Consider the following 21,031-nt stretch of genomic DNA (forward strand, 5'->3'; position numbering starts at 1 on the left):
TGAGCATATGGAAAGATCAAGGTTAGATACAGTACCAGTTGATAAGGACATGAATGTGTGTGATCCATTATTCAGTAGGCAAAGGTCAAAATCTTGTCTCAATCTGTTTATCATATTTCCTCGAGTGGAGCAGAAGGTTGAGCCCCAGGAAATATGATGGACATTGAAGTCTCCTACTATTAACGATGGAGATGGTATTTGTGTGAGGAGATTTGAGACATCTAAATCACTGAACTCAGTGTTCGGTGAGAGATACAGATTGCAGATATGCAATTTGAAGGGAATAGAGACCTTTACTGCAATTGCAGGAATGACAGTGGTTAGTTGAATTCTTGTAGCTGACACCCCATTCTTCATGAAAATCGCTACTCCACCACTCTCTCTACTGTCTACTAGGCGGTCGTATTTCTCACAGAAGTATCCTCTGAGTGTAATTCGGTCATGTTGTAGAAGGTGAGTTTCTTGGAAACACATGATTAGTGGATCATGTGTGTGCGCTAGTACTCTAATATCTTCAATGCGGGACCGAATACCTCTAACATTCCACTGAATAATGTTCATAAGTGTCAAAAAATAAATAAAAAAATTAAGTTTCGGAAATTATATAAAAATTAGTTGTAGGTGATTCGGTTTTTATTTTTTTTATTTTTTATTTTAAAGAACTCCGATGCCCTAGGGTCGGGTGGTTCTTCAACCATATCCTCCAGTAAATGTGGTGATGGTGGAGGAGATTTATTTGAATGGGATGCTGCAGTTAACATCCCAGAGGTGGTGGTTATACGGGTTCCCTTTACGGGGAGATTATTAGGTGGCTTACTGCCAGCTGTGATAGTCGCTACTCGTGCCGGTACGACTTTGGGAGCAGGAACTTTCGTGTGTATCACACTGTTGGATTCACTAACTGCGACGAAAGACGTTTTCTTCATCTTTGTCAGCTCTGAGATAGTGGCTGTAAGTGAAGCTACTTGATCAGAAAGCATCTGAACAAGTTTTTTAAGCTCATTGCAGCCGGTAGGTACCGCACTGCTGATTATTAACATTTGTAGGAATTTGTTTAGATGTAGCGGTGGCAAAAGATACATCTGGTTTAACCAGGTTCCGTGAATTATTTAACTTTTTGTATTCTCTTCGTGCGGCCGGGAAAGATAGCTTTTGCTCCGTACAGATTTTGAGAATTGCCTTTTCTTCTTTAAAGATTGGGCAATCTCGGGAGCGGGCTGTATGTGGACCACTGCAGTTTGCGCATTTTTCACTTTCTTCGCAGTTAGTGTCATTGTGACCTTCTTTAGCACATCGAGCACAGATCTCAGTTTTTGTACAAGATGTTGTAGTGTGACCAAAACCTTGACATCTGAAACATCGCCGTGGGTTGGGTATGAATGGTCGTAACTGAACCGAGAGGTAACCCACTTTAATCTTTTCTGGTGGAACAGGGAGATTAAATGTTAATATTAGAGACGGTGTCGGTTCTTCTGTTCCGTTCTGCCGTTTCATAATACGTTTCACTTCAACAACATCTTGGTGGCAAAGCTCGTCAACTATTTCATTGATATGTATATCTAAAAGGTCTCGACAAAAAATTACACCCCTGCTCGTATTTAAAGTTTTGTGGCTTTCAGCATTTATATTTATACCACCCATATTACGGAGACGTAAGATTGATCGACTCTGTTCGTCGTTGAATGTTTCAACCAGAATTGATCCGTCGCGTAATTTCCTGATGTTCTTCGGGGAGCCACTTGCACCTGTTACAGTTTTATTTATTAGGAAAGGTGTAACCTTTTGGAGGGAGCCACCTTCCTGACTATTTCGGAGAACAACGAATCGAATATTTTTAGTGATCAAGTCTAAAGATTTGTAGTTCTCTTCCATAGGACTTTTATCCTCGTCAGACAAAGCTGATCGAGGTCTCTTCGCAAGACTTAATTTGGTGGTTTTTTCAGATGGACCACCAACCATCTTGGGATTTAATATAGGATCAGAAATTTTGGTCCCACGAGTACCGGCGAAAAATGGACCACTCCAGCAGAGCGCACGCGTACTGGAGCTAGAGCTAAGTACAACTGGGTTCGCCCTGGTGCCCAGAGGACATCGTTCAAGACTCACTACGTAGAGCCATTCACTCATCGGCACGATTTGTTCCCACCTTGGGTTACGGTTGCATTTCGTAAGATGTCGCAACACCACCGAGTGTTAATGTAAGAAATATCAGTGTAGGATGTTGTTGTATAATTGTGTGAGTGTGTATGTTGTAATATATGTAGTGTTCTTGGTGTAGTATATGTATATAATGTAAAGTGTTCTGCAGCTCACTGTATAGTGGGAAGAATAGCTGCAGAGGCTAGGCCCGTGGGGACGCCAACCCCCAAAGTCTTAAAGAATAAGACTCCCCGTCGGGGCTTTTGGGTGTTACTAGACTGAAAATATAAGTCAGAGAATATATATAAAAACATATTTTTTCAGGAATCTCAACAGCTCCTCTTGTAATATAAACCCTTTAACAAAAGCTCCAACCTTAAAATTAAAATGGCTGTCTAATATAGATATTTTTATTCACCTATTTTGTATTGGCTCATTTTTTTGAGCCCTTAAAATAAAGAAGCTACTTATTAATGAAGCTTATTGAATAGATCAAGATTTATTTTGGGAAGATGGCAATTTAAAGCGTAATAAATTGTGGGACTTACACATTTCAGATATAAACTGAATTATAATGTTTTGACTGTAGTGACTATTGCTAAATGTACAACAATATTTTCCACCTATCAACTGAGATATTTAACTTCATTACTACTTATTGTTTTTTGTTTATTATGCAATGTACATTTTCTAACACTGAAGCGACAAGTTACTTGCTTGTACTATATAGCTGCAATACATTCTTAATATTTATATAACAAAAAAAATTAAAATTAAGACTAACAAAAACCCTAATCCTTTTAGTCCTCTTTGGGATAAGTTATGTCCTACAATTTGAGAACCATTTTATTAAATAATGACTATTAAAGATGTGCTTACCGATTTCAACGATGTTATTATTTTTTATTTCTTTGCCTTCATATTCAGGATCATCATCATCAATTATATTTCTTTCTTCATTCAATTCATCAACAAAAGTTTCTGGCTCAGGCTTACTTATCTTATGGTGTCTGTGGTGTGCTTTCTTATTCTTGCGCTATAAAAAAGTAATCAGCAATACTAGAAATTATGAAATCAGGTTAAAATGTTACATATATGAGAATAAGTACAAACTTCTTATCAGAAAGTCAGGTAATAAATAATATTCATATATATAAATCTGTAATAATCTGTCAAATTATATTTGATAAATTTATGTTTCCCACTTACAAACTAAAATGTATGGACTTCAATGTTAATCCGAAAATTAAGGTGATTTTAATGTAATTTAATGAAAATTGCACAACCTATATGAATCAGTGTCAAGGTACTTTAGTAAAAGGTGTTTTAAATGTTATTGTTATACGAGGAATATCTCTAAAGTAAAGACCACTAGGAAATTTCTCTTCTTAAGGTTGGCGAACCTGTGTCATTCATGTTCACCCTAGTAATATACACACTACATTGTCATCTGTAAGTTGTCGTGTTTACTACTAGGTGTGGTATCTGTCTACAGAACTGTATCTAACGAGGCCCTCTGTGTGCTTTCGGGAACGCTTCCTATCGACCTCATAGCCGTATACAGAAATGACAGGTTTTTAGGGAGAGCAGAAAATGAAGTCAGGGAAGACATCTATAAAATCTAGCAGGAAAGATGGGTGGAGGCTGGAGTGGCTGGATGGACAAAAACTCTAATTCCCGATATATTAGGATGGATTAACAGGCGGGATGGAGAAACGGACTATTCGAACACCCAGTTCATGACGGGACATGGGTGCTTCAATGGTTATCTCCATAAGGTGGGAAAAAGAAATGAGCCCACGTGCATGTACTGCGAGGAGAATGACGATTCTGAACATACCTTTTTAATATGTAATAAATGGCTAAGGAAAGACATGACGTAGGTATTCATGGAAAAACACCGAAAGAGACTATGGACTTCATGCTTAGCAGTGAGGAAGACTGGAGGAAGGTTGCTGAATTCATAAAGACAGTGTTTAACACAAAAGAATGTAGATGAAAAAAGGTTGGGTTATTAGTATGTTAGGTTGGGTGAACAGCCTCAGCAGTGAGAGCCAGCATGCTTAGGTGTGCTGGTTTCGATGATCCGCGGAGGACTCCATGGGATACGTTGTTAGGATAAGAGAGTATTACAAAAGATCCTGGGGCCACATCACGACTTGTAGGTATGATGTGGTTCCATAAAGGACAAAATAGTGAATAAAAAATCTCAAAAGAGCCACCTGTAGGCCTGACCTGCCATGCCGGTATATAGCCGGTAGGTGGGGAGGGCATATTAGAGTAACGGACACTCCCCTGGGTGGCGTAATACCACCAAGTCGGTCCGGCCCACGGGAGTAGAGATAAAAAAAAAAAAGTTGTCGCGTTATAGTACCTTTGATTACGTGTAAGTTATTATGTTACAAAATGAATTGGAAAATCGATGTTGCCGACGACTGTAAAATACATGGCCATAAGTTTTTTAAACCATCAAAACGTTAAGCCGACTGAAATTCATAGGCAGTTGGTTGCTGTGCACAGTGATAAAGTAATGAATGAAAGAAACGTCCCGGAAATGGTGTGAAAGGTTTAGAAATAAAAGATTCAATGTGTACGATGAAGAACGTTCGGAGAGGTCCTCGGTAATAGCCGAGGATTTGTTGAAACGCGTCGATGATGAAATCAGAAAAGATAGTCGCTCAACGATTTCTGACCTGGCCCTTCTTTTTCGTAAAGTTTCAAAAGCTGTTATCTTTAGCATTGTCCATGACCATTTAGGCTTCAGAAAGGTTTGTGTACGTTGGGTGCCGCACGTCTTAACGGAACGTCACAAAAAAATCCGAACGAGATCTGCTTTTGAATTTTTGATGCGCTACACAGAAAAAGGTGATGAGTTCCTTAATTCAATCGTTAACGGCACTTAAACATGGATATCGTATTACACGCCAGAGAGAAAATGGCAGTCAAGTAAACGGTTTCATCCTCAATCACCAACCAGACCGAACAATGTCAAGCCACAGCCATTTGGACGAAAACTGATGGCCATAGTCTTTTGGGATCGGTATGGCACACTGCTGATTAATTTCAATCTACGTGGAACGACTATAAATGCAGAAGTCTACTGCGAAACTCTACGCAAGTTACGGTACACTATTCAAAATCGGCGACGTGGGCGGCTGACCGACGGCGTCGTCCTGCTGCACGGTAATGCACGTCCACATGTTGCGGGTCCGACACGTGATTTACTGAGAATATTTAGATGGGAAATTTACGATCATCCACCATATAGTCAGGACTTAGCTTCTTCTTATTACCATTTGCTTGGGAAATTGAAAGAATTTTTGAGTGGTAAGCAACTCGCGGGTGACGATGAAGTTAAAAATGCTGTTAATTGACTAAATGGACTGGCGGCAGAAGAATATGACGAGGGTATATTGAGGGTGGTGTATCGCTACGATAAATGAGTTAATTCATGTGGCGATTACATAGAGAAGTAGTATAAGATATGTAGTTTAAGAGAAATAAAAAATATTATAAAGTTTTCAGAATAATTTTGTTTACAATGAAACGGTCTTTACTTCAGAGATAACCTCATGTAAAATGGAAAATCAATCAACAATGGCAATTTCAGAGATTTCTTAATGCAATTTTCATGAGCAATGAAACAAGGATGATGCATAGTAACCAATTTAAGATGAAACACCAGGTGCTTCATGAGTAGAATCACCTAGTTACTGAAAAAACCTCACAAGAGTAAGAAAAAAAAATTTTTTTTTTTTTTTTTTTTATGATGGTCACAAACTTTTGGGATCAGTTTGTATTCTGTTGATCAATTTGGTCATAAGGAACAAAAACTACTGCACAAGCCAATGTGATATTCTGGAAGTTGCCTCTATGCTATCAAAAATCAGAAGCTAACAAATGAGGTTGTATTATTGCATAACATGTGTCCACATTCTGCAGCTATAATTTAGTGAGAAAATTCAGATGGTAAGTTCTCAGTCACCTACCACACAGTCTGGATTAGCATTTGAGAATCTTCCTACTGAAGAAATTTTTGGGTTGCAGGTGATTTGCAAATGAAGATTAATTGAAAGAAGCTGATAAACAGTGATTAAATTTCCTGATGGCAAAGTAGTGTGGTCAAGATATCTGAATCTTGTGGATTGCTAAGACAATGCATCAATGTTGGTAGTGATTATGTGGAAAATTCGGCCAAGGTACAGTTTTAGTAAAAGAAATGTCCAATTGGATTGTTTTCATATAAAAAATGTTACTATCAAATGGCCTTTACTTTTACAGTAGTCCTTGTACTATATTAAACAAGTGCATGTTTGTAAGAGCATACAGATGAGTAAGAATGAAAGTGAGCAGGATGGTATTTAAAAATTATTAAAAATACATTCAAACTGGATTAGGGTACATTGGTTCTACTGCATAAGATACACAGATAAACTACAACATTTTATCAAAACAATAGAGGGGCTAAGTTCAATTAATTCACATTGCTTGCTTGCTAAGAGAAGAACTGGTTCTCATTTCAATAAAAAATAAAGCAAGATAAATATAGAATACCTACAAACTATTTTCAGTGCCTTATAACTTACTAACAAGAAAAAATTCTGCTCTTGTTACCAGACATATGTGAATATCTATTTTGGTCAAATCTTCACTAACATATTCTTCTATCTTCAGTGACATGAAATTGGAAGGACAAAACATTGACTAGTTAGCTAACTAGGGCCAAGTCATCTATATCAACTATTACCCTCAAATATTTAACTTCTCCTTTCTCTTTGCCCACACACTACAGCAAGAGATATCTTGTTAAACTACCCAAAGAATGTAATGTATTTCTCCCAAAAAATTTCAAGACATAATCTAAGTAGAATCTAAATAAAATGTCTTCTGTTCAGAAAATATTTCATAAAATAATACTCATTTTAAAAACCGATATTTTATTTTAGAAATAACTATAATTAAAATTTCAACCATATAACATTTTGTTGTTTTATTTTTTTGTATAATGAGATTATTTTATTAAAAACTTTTATTGCATTTGTGAATATAAAAATGTTTATGTAAGTTAATTCACATAAACCACTTACTTTAAAACAAGCAAACTTTACTGCATCTAATCATTATTATCAAAGAAATATGTATTGAGATTAACATCAGAACAAGCATAAACTACAATTACTAAAAATAACTGTTTTGTAACAACACGCTAAAACGAATAAACAATTTTTTTTTATTCAGCTGTTAAAGTAATTTAGTTCATAGAAAAATGGTTGATGTTAGGGACTAAATATAGAATATGCAGTATGAGTGCTGCACATTTTCACCAAGTAATAGCAATAGATGTTATCATCTCACACACACACACACATTTGCACTTACTCATATTAAGAGACATGCATTTCTAATTATGACCATGACAATTTATAAGACTTAAATGTAACAAGAAGAATTTAAACATTCTCCTTGACTATAAATGATCATTACACATATATCATCATTATTGATCATTAATAATGTAACTTCACATTAAATACCTAACCATGCCTGTTATAATACAGAAATATATTAAAAAGATTTCATTAATACAGTTTGCAACTTACATCTTTTATTATTTATTAAAAGAGAATGAATCAAAAAACACTAAGTGAATTAAGTAAATAAATTATTTAATATTAAAGCCATTTTTAAATTTTAAGGCTATAAGAAAGCTCTAAACAATGAAGTCAGGAGGGATAATAAAATCTGAAATGAAGAGAGGTTTTGAAATAAACTGGAGAAAAAATGTTATAACAAACTTTTAAAAATAACTATGTTGGAGAAACAAATCTTAAGAAACCAAGTTTTAGTTAATTTAGAAACAAGAAAATATAGAATCTAAATATAACCCCTTTTTTAATTGTAGAATGTAAACTTATTTGATGTAAATACTGAATTAGGGGAGACAAAAACTTTGATGGTAAAATAAGTTAACTGATATATTAATGAAGATAACTGAGTAAAACATTAGAACAAAATAGAAAGGGGTGGCAAAATGTATTTAGTCAAATGATAAAACAAAATAAATAATTTAAGATAGCAATGTAATAAGTAATAAATAATTATTTTCACCTGATTATTTGTTTGTAATTCATTTTGTGTGCATGATAAGATTCAATCCATAATTCAGAAACAACTTATGTAAGTAGGGGCATTGCTACAAAATTTCATACAGTTCTAAAAGAATGAAATTTCACTAAAGTCTTGTGGATATGTATTACCCATACACAACCACAATCATTTTTTCTCCCTTTTTGGAAAGAAAGTAGTGGGTTAATGAATCTCAGTGCAACACCATTATGAATTAATAATATAATTCAGTACATCAGCCATCCTTTTCTTTCTAAGAATTTTCTCACTCACTCAGAAGTTCTACACATGTTAAGGAAAATGCTGTTCTTGGCAGACTGTGTATTCTATTTGTTACATTAATAGTATAACAGTTAATAATGAATCATTTGGTTGTTAAATATTAGTAATTTCTTATTAAAATCAATTTTGAATGGTTTTCATATTATTCTTTATAGATATTATTTCAATTCTCTAATTATCTATTTATTTAATGCTCAATCTATTGATTCAACATCATCAGATTTCTGGCCTTCCACTACATTGTTCCATCAGACATGTCCTATTATCAATCAGTTCTTTACACACTCTTAAATGTCCCCAATTCATCACAGAAACTTCGCTTCTACTGATACACACGTAGGAGATGTGAGAATTTTTATCATGAAAAGATGTTCTGCAAGGAAATCATAACCCATAGTCATCCTGAAGGCTGCCACAGGCTTGATTCCTGACAATCAAGGATTGTCAGGAATTATACTCTCACCATTAATTATGTACTGTTTACCTTCCATCTGAGTTATTAGATAATTCAAGAATTTCCGTGTAAACCTTAGGTTATAACATTTTTAATGAAATGGTAAGAAGAGCTACATGTTTTAGTCATCATTATTTCCTTATTATAGATAGATCCATATATGTCCCAAATTGAAATCTGTTCAGCCTTTTCTCTAAAGAAGTAATTGAAATTCCCTTAGAAACATTGTCAACACATAAACCCTAAAACAGTTCAAAACCCTCTTTGTGAGTCTCAGAAAAGCCCAAAGTTTTTAGGAATTCCATCCTTCAGGATGGATTGCTTTTACTACAGCATGAACTCCATCTGTTTTGATTTTTATTTTTAAGAAATTTTACTTCCTGAGACTTCAAAGACACAGAAAGATCATCATGATGGGAAGGTACAATTGACTGCTGAGAATAAGATGATAAAAGAATGATGCAATATTACTACAATCCTCAATATCCCAATTTATTAAAAACAATAAAATTATTTAATAAATTAAATAAATTTATAAGTCCTTTTAAACAGCTATTATTTTGAAGTGAAAGTGTATTTTTTATAGTCTGTTTAATTTTTTATTTTTCTATAAAACAGAAACTGGTGTGTTTAGGTTTGTTAATTTGTATGAAAATTTTGTAAGAAAACTATATCATTTGTAAGATTTTAAATGAGTGTTCATCTTTTTGAATTAGTGAATTAGTCAGATTAAACTATAGGCTAGTAAATTGTAAATATGGATCAGCTGGCAGCTGGTCCGATGTTATGACATCTCCTGGGCCTTGCATAACAACTAGAAAATGCAGATCACTGGTGGGTGTGTTTAGAGAAGGACCCAAGGAAATCATGTTGGAGAAAGTTAATTAGAGACAATATTATCTCCAGTCTAGCTTATGCCTCAGAAAGTGACTGAAATTGATATCACAAACTTGCAGCTAGATTGCCTTTTGTGGCAGACAATCCCAGTGCTTTGGAAATAATGGGGGCCACAATCCCCCAAAAGTACTCCTCATGAACTGCTGGTATTGAATCATTTCAATAATCTTTCAGTGGGGATATGAACATTGAGGTAGCTCAAAGAACCTCCACCAATAGTGCTCCATGGTATCACGGATGTCATGCAGTTATATGAACCTCTTGAAACAGCAAGAATGACCGTCTTGAAGAATAACCTTCTTGCTTGCAAGAATGATTACTGCATATGTTTAATAGGTTCTAAACAAATGCGCATGCTCTCTAAGGACATTGAGATATATAAGAAAATAATTACTTTGGTACACAAACTGATATTTTATATTTTGGAAAGACAAAAATGCCTTCCTAGTAGTACTTAGGAAACTGCATTACTCTGTTCCAGTGGATAACATTAAGAAAGAAATTGAAGAACACGGGCACAGAGTCCATAGTGTTATTAACATCCAACATAGGGTGACAAAAGAACCAACACCAGTGTTTTTGTATAAATTAAATTTTCACTTACCAACTTACCAATTTTAAAAGTATAATCTGAATACTTTCAGGGCCATTACTCCATCACCAGAAATTTTCCAAACGATGTAAATTCAAATTAAAATGTAAAATTGTATTTAAATTAAAATTGTTACATTCATAATAGTCGGTCATCAAGAAATAAAATTAAATTGTACATCAATAAGACCATAATGTCATGTTCGTAAGATGTTTGCGACTATTATCGTAATAGTCTGACCGACCGACTATTATGAACATAACAATTTTAATTTAAATGCAATTATACATCTGAATTTAAATTAACATCTTTTGGGAAATGGACTACTGATGGAGTAATGGCTCCAAAAGTACTCGGATATATACTTTTAAAATCGTTGGTAAGTGGAACTTTAATTTATATAATTGTATACCAACGGCGCCAATTGCTTAGTAAATTAAATCAATGTTTTTTTATTAACCTTGAACCCCAGGACAACAACAAGGAGATAGTTAAACTAAAATATTTCACTAACTGTAGTATGACTTTCAAAACACCAAAAAAATCCCCAAGTCTAGTACAGTGAATGCACAGTCTGTAGTATGGGCATACCATAACAACTGTATGTAACCATATTGCTGTTTCAAGTGTGTGGGAAGGGCACAGCACTGCAGACTGTTTAAGAAAGAACAGAGTACTCCAGCCACCTGTGCAATCTGTCAATCAGATCATTCTGTTAACTACAAGGGTTGTAGAATGTACAGATAAATACTGGAGAAGAAACAAGGGTAGTGGGCCCACCACGTCTCATAGACTACTGTTATTCTGGCTGAATCTGGAGGCAAAGGATTGGCATGTTTTGACTCAGGAAATGAAAATTTTCCCACACTGGGACGGAAGGAAGATATAACCTTACTGATTCTTATAACCTCCCACTAACCTGTGCTGTGATGGTAAAGCATGGCTGTGAAGATGCCGATGGCAAAATAGAGAAACTAATCTCCAACTTGGAGATTATCCCTTGTTCAGCAAATGCTGAACTGTCTATAAGCCTTATAGGCTTATTGACAAAGCTAATCACTAAGCTTTGCTGATGGTCAGATTTCTCAAGATTGTCATATGGAACTTCAATGGTCTTGCTGGTCAAAGGGAGGAATTAGAGACTCTGATTTTTACTGAATCATTAGATGTGATCCTGATCTCTGAAACCCATTTTGGTGATCATAATTACTTTCAGCTTAGATATTATTCTAAAGCTAGAGGTTATACAACGAACTATCCTGATGACAGGACACATAGAGGAACTACGATGTTAGTTAAAAGTTCACTAAAATATCACCAACTCCCAAAATTCAGTAGAGAACAGATTCCAGCAACCTCAATTGAAGTTCTAGACTGGTTGGAGCCTATCAGGTTTTCAGTGATCTACTGTCCTCCCAGGCATGTTATGAAAGAATTATTCACAGAGTTCTTTGAGATGCTGGGCTCCTGTTTCATGGCAGGGGGAGACTGGAACATGGAGCATGTTCACTGGGGTTCGAGATTTACAACTATTCGTGGATAAACATTAAGAATTATGTTATTAAATTTCATCTCAATGTAATCTATGGGTTGTAACCCATATACTGCCCAGAGACCCAAGAAAGGTACCAGACTTACTTGATTTTTATGTGACCTCAAGTGTATCATCATTCTACACTTCGGTAATGTACAACTATAACTCGATGTCAGATCAGTCACCTGTCCTACTCACCATCAGCACAATGGTGAAGAAGAAAGAGTCTTTGGGTCCTTACAGTAACAGGACTGATTGGAGCTCATATTGTAACTGGGTCAAGGAGGAATTAGTTGAACCTGTGCAGCTGAAGAATTCAAGGGGTATGTAATATACAACATAATATTTAAATTCAATAATGCAAGAAGAGGCCTGGCGCTTGACACCAGAAGAGAGGTATGAAGGAAGGGAAGATACAGACTGTCCAAGAGAGTGATAGACCTCGTTAATACTAAGAAACGGCTTAGGAAAAAGTGGCAATGCTGCAGATGCCTGAAGGTAGGACTTCTTTCAATAGAAAAGCACGCAGATTAAAAGGACTGTTGAAGTTCATTAGAAATGAGACATTCAAGGAGTACCTTGAATATCTTCCCCCCTGAATATTTGGCAGGCATTCTTTATAGAAAGTCACCAAGCATCACCAGTGGGCTTCACCTACATCACCTCCCAGAGATGCCTTGATGGATGCTTTTCCCAGGTTAAGTACAATCAGGAATTATCTGGGTTCTTTGATACAAAGATGGGAGTTCCTCAGGACTCAGTTCTGTATTTGATTTTTACATCACACCTTCCTGCTACAAATTATGTTACTGTTGCATCATTTGCAAATGACATGGCAAACCTAGCTGATGACAAAGATCTGAATCAAGCCTCTGCTAAACTACAATCAGAGTTGGATGAGACAGACACGGGGCTGACAAAATGGAAAGTGAGGGTGAATCAGAACAAATTGAGCCATGTGACATTTATGATGAGAAGGGCAATTCTCCATGGGTCCACCAGAATGGCACCTACTTCCCTCACACAGATTGGGCACAGGCCTACACTCCGATCATTGCCTGATGTGAAAGGGATGTGGTAGAAAATAGCTTAACATCAAGTATACGAAACTAAACTGGTTGCTGAGTAGAAACTCACAGTATCATTATCTAATATATGGTTGATCTATAGAATTATCCTTAAACCTATCTAGATATATGGGATCCAGCAATGGGATACAATGAGTAACAGAAATAATGAGATAATTCAAAGATAAAAAAAAAAATGGTGAGGACCATATCATGATTTGTTAGGGGTAGAAAAATTCATGACTCTACAGGATTACCTTCTATTTATGAAGAGATCCAAAAAATTAGCTTGCAGTATAAACAGAGATTAGACAAACATGTAAATTATCTGGCAGTAAATCTATTGGACAACAGCGATGACATTAGGCATCTAAAACATTTCCATGTGCTGGACATGGGAAATGTAACCAGAGGAGTGATCTGGAGAAGGAACCCTAGAAGTGGGAACTCAGGATGACTGTCACTGTGTAGTGAACATCACTTTGATAATCAACAAATTACAGGTATTCTAATTACTGATGAATACTTGTTTCATCTTTAGTATTGTTTTCATATGTTGGTATTGATGACATGTTAAATATTGAACTACACTACTTACACCTATACAAGTGCTTTTCCTGTGCATGAGGTATTGAAACATTGTATGCTTTAATAGGGGGTTTCATTGGGGGAACTCTCTTCACGTGATTATCATGAATCAAATAACTAGACTCTTACGATGTATCAATTGTAAGTGCTAACAGATAGATAAAATAAAAAAATAAATACTTTTTTTGAACGGAAAAGATAACTGGAGAAAATTATGTTGTTTGTTAAACAGAATATCGAAGTCAATGGCATTATTTTGTAAAATATTCTTTTTTTTTTTTTATTTGTCTTTAATTATTTTATGTTCATCTTTATTTTATTCATTTTTCAGTATTTAAAATTATATTATACTTTATTCTGGTGCCAGTTTCATTTATGTTCCTTTTTAATCTACTGTTTCTATAATCTCATTGTGTTTTTTACTTCCCTGTATGAAGAACAAGAAAGTATTGTAATCATGAAAAATTTTGGTTTTCAGATTTCAATGGAAATATCCATTTTGACCATTCCTGAATCCATTTTGATTAGTTTCGGGATGGCATCTGTACATTGTATGTATGTATCTCACATAACTCAAAAACAATTAGTCATAGAATGTTGAAATTTTGGATTTAGGACTGCTATAACATCTACTTTGTTTACTTTGTTGTCCACTTCCCTTTAAGATTGCAATCGACTGGACCAAAAATATCAAAAAGCCCAAAATCCAAAAATATGGATTTTTTACTTTTTCTTAACTGCAGTAATAAGCCCTCATTGAGAGCTTTTCAACGATACATCTTAAGTGGTACTTATTTTCATTGGTTCCAGAGTTATATCCAAATAAATTTTAATTAATGAAATATTTGTATCTTAGAAGGGGAAGGCACATCGATTTGAATCAGCCTTCATCTCCTTTTTTTTTTTAATTTAAATATATTGATTTAATAACAATTATTAACCTGTCATTGTAAAAAAAGTTTTACGATGAATAATAATTCAATAACTAAAAAAATATGAAAAAATATCAGAAGTTATTAATGAAATAAAATTTTATGTACTTCTCATTTTAAAACAATGTGTATATGTAATTTAATAGGCGTACAAGGAAGTCATGTGTTGTCCACATCAGATTTTTTCTGTATGTAAAATCCAAATGATTTTTACATCTCCAATTCAAGTAGTCCCTTTCAAGATTGCATTTCACAAATTTAGTGACATTTTATTTTAATATAATAGACCTCTAGAAGGTTTTTAACTCATACAAGTAATATATATTTACTGATGAATAAGGTAAAATTTGGTTAAACCTTTATCTTTTTTTTTAAAATAGCTACTTTGTGAAAAGATGGAAATATACTTCCAGAAGATTAATTCAGTAGGGATACTACAGTTACTTCAACAAACTAAGAAATTGTACATATTTAGAATATGAATTTTCTTTTGTGTTAATTTTAATATAATAGAAGCCTGATTTATGTAATTCCCATACACATTTCTCTCATGATGACATGAAATATCAATGTCACATGCCAATATCCATGAAAATTATTTTTAGGATTTACTCTTGTTAATATATATTTGTTTATTTATTTTTTCATTAATTTGCATACAATACGTCACACTAATATCAAACTAATATTGAATCTTTTTTTCAAAAAATGTTTCACACTGACTGAATGAATAAAACACCTTTAAGATCAGTTTCATATGAATGCGGAAATGATACAGCTTTCTACAAATCTTAAAACATAACAGAAATTGTTTAGAAAAAAAAAACTTTAAATGTAAAATATGCAAAGAAAAAATAAGATATTAGTAACATTTTCTAAAATTCACCCATACATAAAATATATTTTTAAATATACATAAAACTACTTTTAAAGAAATGAAATTTTAATTCTATTTAACTTACTAATTTTTCAGCAGTTGAAATATCTGCAAAAACAATAAATGCTAACACCAAAATAATGGCAATTGAATTTGCCTTCATTTTGCCAATTATCCACCTGTAAAAAAATATAAATATAAGTACACACAAGTATAAATACTTAGATTTTGTCTCAAGTAAGAATAATGTATAATGTTTTCAGAACACTTTCAATTAAATTCTGGTTATTAATATAACATTGATAAATTAGGTACATATGTATAATAAGATTAAATAAATAATACATCACAATCCACAAAGAGCATCAAAAGCAAATGTCAAAGTTTTAATGTAAATCAAGCTATTATGCATTTTTATGAGAAACTGTATTTAGTACAGCATTTTAATGTCAAATAATACTCAAGGTATGGAACTTATACAATATTTCTTGAAACAAATTTACTTTTGAATAAAAAATACAGATATTTTGTTATACATTTTTATTTTATTTTTTAGTGCGACTTAACTTCGTCTCAGCCTTTCATCCGGAGTCCCAGGTTTGAATCTCAGTCAGGCATGGCATTTTCACTTGCTACAAAAATTGTCATTCATCTCAAGCTCTGAAGCAATACCTAACGATGATCCCGGAGGTAAAAAAAAGAAAAAATTATGTTACGTTAACATAATTTTTTTATAATTATAGAATAGTTCGTTTTTTTTGTGCTAGTTCCTCATATTTACTCACTGGGTTGGTCTAATGCTTAACTCGTCATTGCAAATCAACTGATTTCGATGTCGAGAGTTCTAAGGTTAAAATCCTAGAAAAGGTTACTTTTATACAGATTTGAACACTAGATCGTGGATACCGATGTTCTTTGGTGGTTAGGTTTCAATTAACCATACATCTCAGGAATGGTCGACCTGAGACTGTACAAGACTATACTTAATTTACATTCAACAAATCATCCTCTGAAGTAATACCTTACGGTGGTTCCGGAGGCTAAACAGAAAAAAAATATGTTAACCTCTTTGAGGCAATGATGAGATGAGTGACGAGTATTTGAGAAGGGCATTTAGATTTGAACTGATTCACTCTTTAAATGTTAATTGAACACAAACACATTTACAGAACATATCACGAAGTTCTCCCAGGAACCTATTCATAACATAGGTTATACCTAGGGTAAACCTAGTATAATAATTATAAACTTTCATATAAAACATGTCCTAAAATGTTTCGTTTGCGAGTTAAGGCTAGAGAAAGACGAGCTCGGATTTCAGCTACCCCGGTTGAATGAGGTCCTACTGAAATTTTTAGCACGTTAGGGCAGAATTAAAGATTTCTTATAATTTTGACCTGAAAAATCGAATAAAATAGATCCCAGAACCGTATCTGCAATAGTTTTTGAGAAATCTAGGGTGAAAATTAATTAGCCTTAATTAATTAATTAACAGTCTTTTTTTTTGTTTGACGTACAATAACTATGTTAAATGAGTAATAAACATACAAAACTTTTAAACAAAAATTTTAGAGAATTTAATTCTGAACAAAATGAAGAGAGATAAGTTGAACGATACAAAAAATTAGAAAAATTAAAATTTTATTTAGAAACAGTAGAAGTATATTGCAATATTTGTCAGAAAAGTACTTATTTAATCTAAACAAAAACCAAATAATTTTTTTGGTGAGGTGAAAAATTTGTAGAAACAAAATTTATTGTTAAAAGATTTTTTTTAAATAGAAATTACATAACAGCTGTAAAATAAAAATAAGTAAATAAAAATTACTTAGATAATAATTATGTTTTATTAATGACAGAAATACAATAAATTATTTGTAAAATTATTATTTCAAAGTTGGCAATAAAATATAACAACAGCTGATCAACTTTACGCAATTGTAAAGTACCTGTACATTCTGCAAATTACATTAAGCGTAACGAATACTGTGAACAGTGCTTCATTAGCGAAAGTTTTCTGTGAATTTTAGTTTAAACGAGATCGGTTTGCAGTTAAAGAATGCCGTACTCATTTCAACAGAGGAATACGCTGAAATAGTATTTATTTTGAGTATGTGTAATGGTAATACTACAGCTGTTGCAGTAGAATATGAAATACATTTTCCGAATCGCATGATTCCAGATCCTAAAACAATTAGTGAGACTTTTCGCAGTCTTCGGGAAAGAGGTTCATTATCTAATATTCGTCCCAGCTACGAACGTTCTGTCCAACACGTCGCTGATATTGATGAAATTTTTATCAATGCAATTCAGCGCAGTCCAGGCTTCAGTAGACGACGTCTTTGTAAGCGGATTGGAATTTCGCATTCGATGGTTTGGAGTTAACATAAAACAAGTTTTAACCTTATTATAAACAGCCAGTTCAACATCTACACCAAGGGGACAAACCACTTCGCTTGGTGTTCTGCGACTGGTGAAATGCAAATCGACAACAACTATACATGTATGTTTTATTTACCGACGCAAATTAACTCGAGATAGGCGTCAACAACTTAGGCAATGAACATATATAGGTAGAACTTAATCGTCATGAAACTGAAATGCAATTTTCAATACCGATTAGCGTCAATGTATGGTGCGGCCTTCTTCACAATCAGTTGTTTGAACCGTTCGTATTACTTGGCCGCTTAAATGCTAAGGTTTACTTGCATTTTCTTCAAGAAGAATTGCCGCAGCCACTTGAAGATGTTCCTCTAACACTGAGATGGAAAGCACGATGGCGCGCCTCCCCACATTCTCTTGTGCCATTTCCACATACTAAATCATCATTTCCCTGAGAAATGTATCGGTCGTGGAGGTCCATATTCCTGGCCACCAAGATCGCCTGATCTAACACCTTTAGATTTTTGCATCTGTAGATGGATGAAAAATGTATACAAAACAAAAATACATTCTCGTGAGGAATTAAATGTCCGCATTATGGATGTGGCTTAGCAACTTATGGACAGCCCTAAAGAACTAAAAAGAGCAATAAAAGCAATACAGAAGCGTGCCAAGAAATGTGTTGAAAATGGCGGGATTATTTTTGCATTTGTTATAAATTGGTACGTTTAATGCACTTTGGTCTAGTGTACTGTTTCTAAGTAAAATTTCAATCTTCCTAACTTCTATGTTTTATTCTACTTATTTTAAACCATTTTGTTCAGAATTAAATTCTATATAAGTTTTGTTTATAATTTTTATGTGTTTATTACCTAGTTAACAAAGGTATTGTACATCAAACATAAAAAACAGAATTTTTCACCTCAATTTATTGATTTTTATTCCAAATTTCTCAAAAACTACTGCAGACGTGCTTCTGGCATCTATTTTATTCAATTTTTCAGGTCAAAAACCATAATAAATCACTAATTCTGTCCCTTAATTAACATCTTAAAAACTTATGACCTCATTTCACTGGGATAGCTGGAATCCAAGCAAAATCCTTCACTAGCCATAACTCGCAAATAGTTTAGAAAAAATGTTTATATGAACTTCTTCCATTATTTTCACGAGTAGAATAGGTTATGAAAGTCCTGGGATAACTTTGTGGTACACTCTGGGTATACCAGTAACACACATTCAAATCCACTTACATTTAACTGTATTTAAGTAAAAGTAATTCAGCTTAATTAAAAGTAATTCAAATTGATTTAAAGTAAAATCAGCTTTAATCATAATAAAGAGCACTACATGTTGTAAGAACGTTATGGAGAATATGTGGGGACAGAATTTACTGATACATGTGTGTGGTTACTGAAAGGAGACTGAGGGAATTTATTTTTAATAGAAGTTATTTTTGGGAATAATATTATCTTTCTGAATTTTTAAATTAAATGATTACATTATATAAATGCAAGAGATTGTATTTCATTCGATTTAAAAACAGATGAAATGTATGACTGTCAGTAAAAAGTGAAAAAGCTAAGTCAGAAATGAGAGTTCCTGAAAAGCTGTATATATTTTAAACAACAATTATATTTTATAATTATTCACTTTATAGCACATCTCTGATTGACTAATAATATTAATAATTGATAAATGACATCAATGGCCTGATTTAACATTCATTTTGTAAATAAGACCAAAGGGAGGGTTTCAGTCACAGCTTTCCTAATTGCTAAATGATAAGAAAAGTATTTCCTAACATCTAATTACTGTTAATAAATGTATTATTTAGAGTTTGATAGCGGAAAAATGTATTATCATATTTTAATATGAATTATATTAATTTACTTTTATGTTTTTACATGGTGAAACATAATCTTTCCCTACAACTTTGAGATGTAATATTGGAATGAAAATGGAAAGTAATTTATTTAATCTCTTGGTGGACTGTGTTACTATCATCTCCATATTACAAAAAAAGTAATGCTTACAAATGACATGAAATTATAATAGAACTTACTCTAAACTATTTAACTGATAATTTTCTAGAATTTAAGTACTTATATTATGAGCTACTATTATTTTTCTGGAAGCACTTTTTATCCAATTCTATATAACAAATTCTGAAATTTTAGGATTCATGTTCATTTTAACTTGAGAAGAAAGTAATGAAAAGTATATTCTTAGAAAAAAAAGTTACATATTTATTTCATTGTACTTTTTAACAAACTTAAAAAATTGAAAAAATTATTAGTTTGAGCCTACATTCATGTTCAAGTATTTATTACTCTTCATCAGTTTTGATGTTTTTTTTTTTATTTTGTAAAGAAAATTCCAGCAGTGGTTGTTGTGATCTTATTCCAAATAACTAAATCAAAGATTTATAAATAAAAAATCCACATTCTCAACATAAATGATTCGATGACTTAATTAATCTGCTTTTTATCATTATCTTTGCTTAGTATGCTAAATTTATGCTTAGTACTGATGGGTATAATGAAATTATACGAAGCCGGATACAAACTATTCTGATATACTCAAAGATTTACGTAAAAACTTTAATATTTTTTTGAAAATTTAGATCACGTGAAAGAAAATTCTTCTGAAAGCTTAGGGTAAAGTAAAATATAATGCATATTCCTGCATTTTATGGCGTCCATAAGTCTCAAAGCTTTGAGCTTTTTGTAATGAATTAATCATCTACAAGAAAAAAAGAAAAGAACCAACAGTAAGCAAAATCGACACAATACCAAAACAAGTTTCAACAAGATATTAATTTAAGCATGCCTCAGTTAGAGCTTGATTTTTAAAAACCTAATTTCATAATTGTGATTTATTCCAGAACTTTAAGCAGTTAAACTTAACTAAGTTCAGTAATATAAACTTTCAATTAGTTAACCAATCTATATTTAAAAGAATAGTTTAAATGATTTTTAGTGTAACTGGAAGTATGGGAAACGGAGAAAAACAAATGCATAACCATAAAAATGTTGGTTACAAATTCACACTGCTGACCCAATAATTACTGAGCAATATTAATTTATTTATTATTACAATTGCAGAATGGCAAGCAATTACAACTGTTGTAATTTTTCTTTTTGGACAAGAAATGAAAA

The 21,031-nt window shown here is 33.1% G+C and overlaps 1 protein-coding gene across 1 annotated transcript in view; it reads right to left on the minus strand.

Annotated features, from left to right (window-relative positions):
- The window catches only part of SPARC (secreted protein, acidic, cysteine-rich), a 124,236-nt gene that overhangs the window by 53,169 nt on the left and 50,036 nt on the right, over window positions 1-21,031 (minus strand). The window contains exons 3-4 of the mRNA XM_075361281.1: window positions 15,574-15,667; window positions 3,019-3,175 (exon numbers count right to left, since the gene is read on the minus strand). Coding sequence (XP_075217396.1) covers window positions 3,019-3,175; window positions 15,574-15,667 — 251 coding nt within the window. The remainder of the gene's footprint in view (window positions 1-3,018; window positions 3,176-15,573; window positions 15,668-21,031) is intronic.

The sequence above is a fragment of the Lycorma delicatula genome, chromosome 3, assembly GCF_047948215.1.
Source record: "Lycorma delicatula isolate Av1 chromosome 3, ASM4794821v1, whole genome shotgun sequence".
In the NCBI taxonomy this organism is placed as follows: domain Eukaryota; kingdom Metazoa; phylum Arthropoda; class Insecta; order Hemiptera; family Fulgoridae; genus Lycorma; species Lycorma delicatula.